Source organism: Paramisgurnus dabryanus, chromosome 20, assembly GCF_030506205.2.
Source record: "Paramisgurnus dabryanus chromosome 20, PD_genome_1.1, whole genome shotgun sequence".
Classification (NCBI taxonomy): domain Eukaryota; kingdom Metazoa; phylum Chordata; class Actinopteri; order Cypriniformes; family Cobitidae; genus Paramisgurnus; species Paramisgurnus dabryanus.
Genome location: NC_133356.1, coordinates 8,121,655 through 8,133,849, shown reverse-complemented (window position 1 = coordinate 8,133,849; position 12,195 = coordinate 8,121,655). Strand labels below are relative to the sequence as shown.

Here is a 12,195-nt window from a genome sequence, read left to right as displayed (position 1 = left end):
GTTAAATTCCACTGTAAAATATGTGATGTTTACTTAAAAATATTATGTATAATATTGTTACAAATTTTTTTAAGTACTTTAAAAGGCTTACTTCTTTAATGGAATCTTTCTGGTTTAATCATGTAAAATTTCTTCTTTTCTTTATTTATTACTATATAAGAAGAGACCCAGTCGGTCTCAGTTCTGGTATTAGCACAGTTATTGCTCATTGAGTGAATTAACACACATCATGATTTTCATCGTGTTACAGAAGCACCACTCTTCTGAATGATGGTAACCACAAAACTTACAAAGATAAATGAACATTAAACACTAACAAGTCTTTCTTTTTAGTTTAAAACACATATAAAATACGGTTTATTAAAAAATATACTCTCCAAATGCAGTCCCATGCAAATCATGCTGGGAACTACAAGTCCATTGCCTAGTTAGTTATATTTAGGCCTACTAAAATAATTCAAGTAGTTTCAACACAAAATTATTAAGTTAATTAATATCTTACAAATTCAAGTGGATTTTACATGATAAAATTAAGTTGAATTTACTCAATAATGTGTTAATTTCAGAATTACGTACATTTTTGTGTTATTTTACTCAAGTTTTGGTTAAAAAACAAGAATTGATTTTTTTTTTAAATAGAATTTACTCTTTTTTGTTTGTTTGTTAAATTTACTAATGCACATTATCATTTTTAGCAGTGCATATTATGCAGCATCTATCCACTCGTACCAAAACCGTTTTGTGTTTTTGAAAGTTACGTATTAATACCGCATAGAGACCAGGCTGAAATATTGAGAGTGGTAAGAAACTGTGAGATGTAAGACTTCTGGTCCGAGCTGAAAATAACAGGACAGAGCAGAAACAGCCCTCAGGGACACATGTGGAAAGAGAGATTCCCATGACATGAGGTCAAATCATTTAGCTCTATAGTTAAAAAAGAACATAATAACATTGAAAGAATCTATTGAAAGTTGGCTTCCCATTCACTTACAAAATGTACTATTATTACATTAACCATAACAAGATTTATACTTTTTTTTTAAAGAAAATATTAAGTAAATATAGAAGTGTGTTTTACTGAAATGACAGATTTGAGCACTGTTAATAATTCAGTATCTGGTGGTCATCATTTGTCTAGACTCTAGAGAAACAGAAGATTAATCACTTCCACCTCTCAGTCAATGTCTCATTGATTCACAATTCAGGATCTTTACACATCAACACTCATCCCAGTTTGATTCCAATGATAATAAATCAATGAACGCTGTTGAGCTCCAAGGACTGGACTTTCTCATACAACACTCCATTTGTCTACTACGGTCATAAAAAAATCACAAATAAGATATAATATTTAATACACAATTGCTTCTCCTAATTATTGAAACATTAAAGGGGACATATCATGTAAATCTGACTTTTTTAATGTTTCAGTGCTATAATAGGGTCCCCAGGGCTTCTATTAACCTAGAAAATGTGAAGAAGATCAACCCAGTAACCATTCTTTGCAAGCATGTGAAAAAAATTGGTCATTGAAATTTGGCTTCACCTGTGATGTCAGAAGGGGATAATATCGCCCCTTAATCTGCACTATCCAACCAAAACACTGCCATTTAGTGCAGAGATCAACTCATTTGCATTTAAAAGGACACACCCCAAACTGCACATTTTTGCTCACACCTCAAAGTGGCAATTTTAACATGTTATAATAAATTATATGGTATTTTGAACTAAAATTTCACATACAGATTTTTTGACATTTTAAAAAATCCTGTGAAATGTCCCCTTTAAAGAAACAATTGTCAAGATCAAGTCTGCAAAACAATAAAGCATCTAAAACATTTCTCATTAAACTCTTCCAACTGATCTGAGCTTTGCTCTGCACATACAAAACAATACAATACAATTTTGTCTGTGGTTTTGAGTCGACAGGTCCTGGGCTCACATGTGCTTCATGACATTGATAAATGAGCAAAGCATGTTTAAAAAGACCACTGACTGTCTAGAGTCAATTATGCCAATGAAAGTGAACAATCGACCCTTTTTCTGTCTCAGAAGAAGTGTCAATGGTGGGACAAATGGGTCACCTCTACAGCTAAAGTCATAGAGGTCATGACCTGAGCCTGTACCCTGTCAACAGTCCATCACATTACAGACTTTAGATAAAAATCTATATGGGACATCTTATATTCTCAATAGTCTATAACACTGATTGAATATTAGTATACACTAATATAAACCTGACAGTAACATAGTTTAGTTGTGCTTTAATTTATTTAAACTTTTTTTAATTTATTTAAATTACAGATTTTTTATTTTTGGGTGAACTATTCCTTTAAAAATGGGACTTTAAGATACATACACAAAAGAAGAAAATGATGATAACCACACATTCGACATCACACATTGACTGCCATAGTAGGAAAAATACTATGGGAGTTCAAAACTTGTACGAGTTTCTTTCTTCTGTTAAACAGAAAAGATGATCATTTGATAAATGAAGGTAAGCACACAGTTGACGTACCCACTGACTGCCATACACGGCAAAAAATGATTTTCAAGAAAAAAAATTCTTGGTATTTTTGTCTTTTTTCAGTAAAAATATCTACAAATTCTTAAATTAAGATGCATTTTCTTGATGAGCAAAACTAGACCAAAATTATTACATTTAAGTGATTATGTGCATAAAATAAGTTAAAAAAAAATCTGTGAATGGGTTAAGCAAATTTTTCTTGAATTTTTCTTGAATTTAGTGTTTAGATTATTTTGCTTTGGCAGATTTTTTTTTCTAAAAACTAGATTTATTGCTTGGGTCGTTTTGCTCATCAAGAAAAAGCATCTTAATTTAAGAATTTTTAGATATTTTTACCGAAAACAAGACAAAAATACGAAAACATTTTTCTTGAAAATCATTTTTTGCCGTGTGTGCACTGCAAAAAATGACTTTCTTACTTAGTATTTTTGTCTTGTTTTCAATAAAAATATCAACAAATTCTTCTAGTTTTATAAGTCTAGTTTTTAGACAAAAAATAAATAATTTTAAGTAAATTAGTTCTTAAAACATGCAAAAAATCTGCTAATGGAATAAGAAAAAAAATTCTTGAAATAAGTTTACATTTTTCATAAACACTTAATTAAAGAAAAAATGTATTCTTCCATTGGTAGATTTTTTTGCTTGTTTCAACCACAATTCGCCTACATTTTTTGTCTAAAACCTAGACTTATTTTCCTAGGTCATTTAACTTATTAAGAAAATACATCTTAATTTAAGAATTTTTACGGAAAACAAGACAAAAAAAGTTAGTAAGAAAGTCATTTTACACTTAGTTTTTGACTTAGTTTTTATTTTTGTCTTGTTTTAAGCAGAAATATCCAAAAATTCTCAAGTCAAGATGCATTTTCTTGATGAGCAAAATAACCTAAGTAAATAAGTCTAGTTTTAAGACAAAAAATATCAAATATAAGTGAATTTGTGGATTAAACAAGCAAAAAAATCTGCCAATGGGGTAAGCAAAAAATCTTGAACTTTTTTCTTAAACACTTAATTCAAGAAAAATTCAAGAAAAATTAGCTTACCCCATTTTATCCACAAATTCACTTAAATTTGATACATTTTGTCTAAAAACTAGACTTATTTTCTTAGGTTGTCTTGCTAATCAAGAAAAAACATCTTGATTTAAGAATTTTTAGATATTTGTACTGAAAACAAGACAAAAAGACTAAGTAAGAAAGTCATTTTTGGAAGTGCATCAACAGAAACTTAAGGGAGAGTAAATGATACAAAACAAAGCATACAGAGAAACCAAAACAGTTTGTGTAGTTTTTCTTTTAATCTAAACATGGCTTCTTTATGTGCATTTGTTACCCATCTTAGGGAGTTTTTGTCTCCATTGTTTTGCTCACGTAGTAATTCTTCAAGCATTTTTCTTTGTTAACCTGCTTTGAAATGTGCAATATCAGTTTCATTCACCTTGTTTACTGTATGAAAAGCAATGCAATCTCTATAAACATGACTACTTAGGATTTTTTACACACTTCACACACGTTATTTACACACCAGCAGAACAAAGATGTTGAACGTTGTTGCATTGTTCATAGACTAAACTCAGTCTGTCCCTCAGGACGTGGCACATTTTAAGTACTTAAAGCATACTAATCCTATATGTGCTGTAAGCTATTGTTTATCTCACTATCACCCATCCACCATCAGTGCTCTGAATTTAAGCTGCAAGTCCGGCAAGCTAAGATTTTTCATGGCTTTTCTTTTGTTCTGCTCAGTTAATTTTACTTCATTATGAAATATTATGTATGCACAGACTCTTTAACAGCTTAAAGGGATTGGAGGGATATCTTGCTTCCAGTCACAACAGCTTTTCATATGCAAAACCATGACTGGAGTCTCAACCTCTGAGGATTTCAGCTCAGGGTTCAGATCTCCTCCTCTCTCCTCACATGAGTATTGTGGATCTTATTGTGTTTATCTTCAGTTGCCAATTCGGCGCTTCTGAAATCCCATCTGGAAGGCAGAGAAAGTGATCCGGAGGTGATCGCGACCTCAAGATCATTAAAATAGACATCAAACCAAAACAAAAAGCTAATTTTTTCACTATGAATGATGTTGCCATCATTGATTTATACCGGGCGCGAAGCCAGAAACCTTCAAGTGAGACGACCTTGGTAAAATAAGATGGAAGTCGATTTTTTTCATAAACTCTAATTTGCATATCATTCAATAAAATGATACCATAACCAGTACAGCCTGACTGCTTTGGGATATCCTTAAAAAAATATTACATATATATATATATATATATATATATAAAATATTAATTTTATATTTATAATGCTATTGACCAGTTTTCTCAAACTGAACTCTGTTGTAAAATATTCTGCCATTGTGAAATGTGAGCCTGGACCACAAAAACACAGGTACCAAAAGCCATAAATACATAAAATATTTGTATTATATTTTTGTATATGGCGAAAATCATTAGGATATTAAGTAAAGATCAAGTTCCATGAAAATATTTTGTACATTTCCCAACGTAAATATATTAAAAATGTATTTTGCATTAGTAATATGTGTTGCTAAGGACTTCATTTGAACAACTTTTCTCAAAATTTCATTTTTTTGCACCCTCAGATTCCAGATTTCCCAATATTGTCCCATCTTAACGGTGTATTAATCAATTTAGCAAAATTGACCATTAAAACTGGTTTTCTGTTCCAGGGTCACAAATCTGTAAAATAATGTAGATCTATTACATTTATTTAACTTTTTTGTAAAAAAAAAGTCAAGGTTACCAATCTCAAGCCATTGTTTTGTGTGTATGATACAACTGAACCAGAAAGTACAAAAAGCAATACAAAATTATTTCCAAAATGCACAACACACAACATTAGTATAAATACAGAAAGTATCTGTCAAAGTGTCAATCATAGAATGTGTATAGAAATGTGGAAGTCACACTGAAGTCCGAAATATGCATTTTTTTTTGTATTCGTCACACTAAAAATTTGTTCCGTACAGAAACCTTGCAGACTGAGTATGGGGCGTATTAATTAATGCAAAAAATTCCCCAAAAACAAAAAGGGGTTTTCATAAAACATTTGTAGGCTACTATTCACTACGAATGGATGAATAACATTGGCATTTTGCAAACTTGAGCACAATACTGTAGTGTATAATCTTTCATACTCTTTATTTTGAAATCAAAATACCCTCCCGTTTTGTCTTTATATTTCGTCTCTTTGTATTTCGCACTTTGTTTGTCATACAGTGCTTTGTGCCGCGAGATGAAGTGACGCCATTCTGGATTTTGGCGTTCATTTGTACAATGGCTCTGAACTTTTAAAACACCTCTCAAAATGCTCCCTATAGATGCGAAAAACACAAACTTAAAACTATCCAATTTTTTACGACGGACAAAAGTTTCTGAGGCAATGTGTAAAAGTGATTGACACAACCTGAGGTCGTATTTATCTTTTTTATGTGCAAAAATTTCGGACTTAGTGTGCAAACTTCTTTAAAGTAATGACAGGAAAAGTTCACCCAGAAATAAAAACAATCAACATGTAATACATTTTAATGAAGCATGTCAAGAAAGACTCACATGAATGATAGGTGATTGGCTCATTTCTGGGTAAACTGTTCCTTTAAGACAATGGTTCTCAAACTTTTGGTTATTTTTTGCCCGATGCTAACAGTCTAATCAGATTCAATGGATTGTGCTAAGCTATGCTAAAAGTGCTAGCGCCAGACCCGGAGATCAGCTGAATGGATTTCCAAAATGATAAAAAAATTTAACTCTAGGGGAGCTGGAAAATTAGCATATTTTCGAAAAAAGTGGAGTGTACCTTTAATTTAAACAAGACATATTAAATGATACAATGTGGTGATGTTGATAAGTAGACTTATTTTTTTGAGGTTTAATTACACTGATTAAACCCCGCCCCTCGGCACCATCACGCGCCCCCTAAGTTTGAGAACCACTGCTTTAAGACCTCCGTGTATAACAGATCAACACAACTCAAACCAGTCAACATTGGGAAACATGACAGTCCAACAAATATTATGTGCCATAACCTCAAGAAAATTGAACATAAGATTCTCATCCAGATAAACTGCAATCCACACCAGGGTTATTATCGTAAACGAAAACTATCACGAAAACTGAAACTATTAGTGAAAAAACATTTTCGTTAACTGAAATAAAATAAAAACGAAGGTTTCTAAAAAAAACTAAAACTAAACTATAACTATAATGTGGACCTGTAAAACTAACTAAAACTAACTAAAATTTAGGAAAACAAAACTTGCGTTTTCGTTTTTTAAATGTTATTGGATCAGCAGTTGAACACAGTCACTCATATTACCGGATCATAAGCAAATGAGCAGATGTTGCTGGATAATTAATGACCAATAGGTGGCAGTCTTTTAGAACTCGTGACCTGCACAGCAGCAGCGTCACATGATGTGTATGATGCTGTCAGGGCACTGGATCCCTGCCCCCGAACAGTTCGGTTCAGAAAACATCATCTTGTTGCTAACGGCTAGTTTAGTAAGACAATTTGTTTCTGCTGGTAAACCATTACAATAACTGAAGAAGGCTTAATTATCTCAGTGTACTGTACACGGAAAAATTAAAACGTTAAATATGGGTGAAAACGCTGACGCCAACCGCTTGCTTGGCAGTGTTGGCTGACGCTTTTTGGTTGCTATGTTATACAGAACGTCCGCTTAACTATCTGAAACCATTATATGCCTTTGCGGATAATCAACAAATAATATTATATATTAATATTTAGTCAACAAATAAATATGTTAGTACAGCGATCTCTTCTGGTAAAGAAATGGACACTCATAGACAGAACATTAAACTTTACATTGATTTTCAGTTGTTGTGCACAGACATAAGTTTGTACAAGTAAGATTTACTCTAAATTATCTGGGTTATTTTTAACCCAATACTGGGAAAATATTAGACAGAACACATATGTTGTTTTATAAATAAACATATGCTGGGTTGTTTCAATGCAATGCTGGGTTGTTTTAACTCATGTTTAGGTTAACAACAACCCAGCATATGATTATTTATAACCAAACATGTATATTTATATATGTATATTATATTTACCCAAATAACACAACAAAATTTAGAGTGTTGGTTGGTGTGGTATTTGTCCCGGCCTTTGATTGAGAGTACTAAATAAACATAACTTTTTTTTAAATCCTCTTATTCTCATCTTATTTTTAACATTTCCAGATTTGGCAAGGTGTATGTACACAACCATGATATTATGCTAAAGACTAAAACTATACTAAAACTAAATAAAAACTAAAAGTAATGATTTTTGAAAAATAGAAACGAAATCAAAACTATTTATGCACCACTAAAAAGAACTAAAACTAAACTGAAATAAAATAACACATTACAAAACGAAATAAAAATAAAAACTAATATTTTTTTTAAAACTATAATAACCCTGATCCACACAAACACAAAAACATAAATTGAAAACAGAACATCCACCTCAACTGGAATGTGGTGGACACATTGAACATATAAAAGTTTGATATCAGTAGATGAATGACCGCAGTACATTAGCACTGTAACTGTGTCTACAGCAAACTTCACTCATTTATAAACATTTCTGCCAAATGCAGCCTGGGAAAATGTGAAGATAAAAGAAACACTTCACTCGAAAATAAACTTTGTCATCATTTACGCGCCCTCATGTTGTTCCAAAGCCGACTTCTCATACACCATGAGATTTCTCACACTCTTCATTTCATATAATGAGTGCAAATGAAGACAAACTCATCCAAACTCCAATCAAAAGTAGGTCATTGAGATCAGTGTATCAGATAGATACAGTACATCAGTGAGGTGTGAGGTTAGTAAATCACTTCAATTTGGGTTTATTTTTCAAAACACACCAAACATGAGCTACTTCTGTGACATTTTATGGGTAAACCATGACAGAAATTATATTGTTACTTTAATACTTTACAGGCACTTGAATTTGGAAAAATGTAACACGAAAGCAACACACGAAAATACAAAATCTCATAAAAAACAAAACAAGTAATGGTTCTCGCCATCTCATCCATAAATATATGTAAGAAAAAACCTTTTCAAGAAGCTTTATCTTGTGTGTCCTGCACATGACAGTCAAGAGTTTGTTTCGGCCTACAGTGAGCCGAATAAAGCTTTAGTCACTCCTTTATCCCGAAGAACTTCCTGAAGACGGATTTGTTCCGTGGTCGCGGAAGGCTCATGTAACTCCGCAGAGGAAGTTCAGAGGAGGAATCTTGTCTGTTGCCATTCGGCTCAGCTATCGCAAGGCTTTTATGCGCTGACGCCGTCTCTCGATCTCCGATGAACAGAGTCACAGAATAGCTGGAGTTGTTGTCCTTGTCTCGTCCTGTAGGGGGCGCTAACACTGGCTTTATTCTCTGATATGTGGCTAAAGAAAGAGATATGGGTGTTTATTAACTGGCTCTTTGGAATGCTTGATTCTGATTGGGCAGTCGTGACATTTGTAGCTTTGTTATTCCAAGATAACAATCGCTCAAAACTAATAAAACACACTGCAAAAAATGATTTTCAAGAAAAAAATCTAGTATTTTTGTCTTGTTTTTAATAAAATATCCTAAAATTCTTAAATTAAGATGCTTTTTCTTGATGAGCAAAACGACCCAAGAAAATAAGTCTAGTTTTTAGACCAAAAATATCAAATTTAAGTGATTTTGTGCATACAAAATTAAAAAAATCTGCCAATGGGGTAAGCAAATTTTTCTTGAATTTTTCTTGAATTTAGTGTTTAAGAAAAATTTTCAAGATTTGTTTGCTTACCACATTGGCAGATTTTTTTGCTTGTTTTATGCACAAAATCACTTAAGTTTGATATTTTGGGTCTAAAAACTAGACTTATTTTCTTGGGTCGTTTTGCTCAATATAAAAAAGCATCTTAATTTAAGAATTTTTTGATATTTTTACTGAAAACAAGAAAAAAATACTAAGACATTTTTTTCTTGAAAATATATATTTTTTTGCAGTGCAGTTTAATATTACACAAAAATGTAATATAAATATGTCTTTACATAGCATATATGACATTATATGTATAAATGATTAAACCAAATAGTGTGTTCATGCACTGTAAAAAATACTTTGCTGCCTTAAAATATTTTGTTGAAACAACCTGGATTTTAAAAGTTTACAAGTCATTGCAACTTACTATTATTTATCTTGACTAGAGATGAGTTGTTATAACTACAGGTGAGTTGTTATGACTTAAAAAATTAAGTTGACTTTTCTCAACTGTATTTTATAAGTTGTGACAACTCATCTCTGTTGATATGACTTGTAAATCTGAGTTGATTTAACAAAAAATTTTAAGGCAGCAAAGTTTTTTTACACTGTGACATTTGAACATCTTGTCTTATCTTAAAAACGAAAGTAAACAGGTTTTCTTCGCAGAAGGTCTGCACTCATTACAAACGAGGGAATAAAATATATATATATATTTTTTTCATCTCATTCATTCATATCATACATGAACGAAAAGAAAAGAAAACAGGAATAAAATGAGGGAATAAAATATTTCAAATCAATATTTGATGTTTCATACCTTACTCATAGGTAGCTGTGCAATAGGCAGAAATAATGTACAGGCAGCCGGTTGTTATTGCAAAATAAGCACCCATCGGGGTTTAAATCTGCAATAACAACCGGCTACCTATACATTATCCCTTAATTACAGCTCATACACCAGTGGCGGCGGTGACTTCTTTTTTCGAGGGCGCTCGATGCGAAGTTCGTCACAACATGTATGTAGCCCGTCATGTGTGTGGTTCGTAATTTCAAAATATGTGTTCTGCGCGTCGAGTGATCCTATGTGCATCACATGTTTTGTCAAAATAAGTGCCTGCTGCAGACGCGTCTAAAGGGTTTATGATAAAATAGACGCGTGCGTTTGCCAGATACTCACATAATCTCATGCGTAATCAGAGTTTACTGTTAAGGGAGTGTCTTGGGTGTATTTTGTGAACGTGAGCGTCTCTTTTATCAGAAACGGTTTTGACGCGTGTGCAGCAGGCACTTATTTTGAACACGTTATGCACATAGGATCACTTGACGCGCAGAACATATATTTTGAAAATGCAAGCAACACACATGACACTCCGAACACTTATTTTGAATAAGCGCCCCTTGGATGAGCAGTCACGAGCCGCCACTGTCATATACACTGAATGCATCAGTTTGTATCATATTTTTAAACATCATACCGGAGGTAAATGAGTGAGAGCGTCTCTTTTCACCGGTCCAGCCCTGAATGATGGATGATGAAGGAACATCACTGAGATTCTGCTGGTGAAGGTTTTGTCCATACTTATCCTCTACAGAAAGAAAACCAAAACATGTTCAGCCTTTATAGTACATAGTATTAGATGTTACAAATATACCATGGTATGACATTTAAAAAAATGGTATGACATTTAAAAAAATGGTATGACATTTAAATGTTTCTCCAGAAACAGAAGCCAGATGACAACAAACAGATGTGAGTCTGCTTCACGATGTTTTTGTAAAGCTCAGCTTAAGTCAAATGTAAATCCTTCCTACATGAGAGTCCTCTACTGCCCTCTTGTGGATCATCAGTGCATTAATACAATGCTATGGCAAGCCCCTCACTTTTCACACAGAGAAAAATACACTGATAAAATGTTCCGAGATTTGATTTTGGGATTTCATATCAATGTGCCGTTTTTGGGTGTGTCCTTAAAAATGCAAATGAGTTAATCTCTGCACTAAATGGCAGTGCTGTGGTTGGATAGTGCAGATTAAGAGGTGCCATTATCCCCTTCTGACATCACAGGGGGAGCCAAATTTCAATGACCTATTTTTTCACATGCTTGCAGAGAATGGTTTACCAAAACTAAGTTACTGGGTTGATCTTTTTCACATTTTCTAGGTTGATACAAGCAGTGGTGACCAAATTATAGCACTTAAAAAAGTCAGATGTTCATGAATTGTCCAATTTAAGGTACTCACTTAAATTTCAGTATTAGACTTACAATGTTCTTGGTGGAATTCATGACATACACCATAAATCTTGAACTTTTTGGAGAAACCTGATTAAATCTAGAGTGCAGAATATCAGATTTAGGAGTAAAGCTCTTTCAACCGGTAAGCTACCATGCGGGACACCCTAGGAATGCCTCTGCAACCACCCAAACACAAAACAATACACTGATAACCACCTTAGCAACACCCACAACCCGTAAAACCCATCCAATCATTTTTCTTCTCTCTAAAATACCAGGAAATCAATGTGTCTTGTTTAGATGGACAATCTCTTACCACAATGACCTGCATGTGAAGTTGATCTCCTCAACAGGTCCTGATGTTTCTGATGGACCTGCAGATCTTCACCGGTGTGGATGATGATTTCTTTGCTTCTGTCTGACATTGGATGACTTTGTGTTAGTACAGCAGATGTGATATAATTCCTCATAGAGCAGTGACATTCATCCGTACACGAACAGGTGATGATCTGCGGAGAACATCTGCGCAGGCCAGCGTCTGCTGAAGGTCTGTGACACGCTGATATATTCAATCCAGATTCATTAGATGCTGTGGAGAAAATGTGGCGGTCACAAACATTGGAGTACAGACGCATACAACACAT

General features: G+C 33.3%; 1 protein-coding gene across 4 annotated transcripts in view; it reads right to left on the bottom strand.

The window, feature by feature from the left end:
- Nucleotides 1-8,403: 8,403 nt before the first annotated feature.
- Nucleotides 8,404-12,195, bottom strand: part of mymx (myomixer) — a 69,353-nt gene continuing 65,561 nt past the window's right edge. For all 4 annotated transcript variants that reach the window (XM_065296206.1, XM_065296208.1, XM_065296207.1 and 1 more), the window contains 3 exons: nt 11,868-12,140; nt 10,793-10,903; nt 8,404-8,967 (listed from right to left, as the gene is read on the bottom strand). In XM_065296206.1, coding sequence (XP_065152278.1) covers nt 8,717-8,967; nt 10,793-10,903; nt 11,868-12,140 — 635 coding nt within the window. In that variant the 3' untranslated portion in view covers nt 8,404-8,716. The remainder of the gene's footprint in view (nt 8,968-10,792; nt 10,904-11,867; nt 12,141-12,195) is intronic.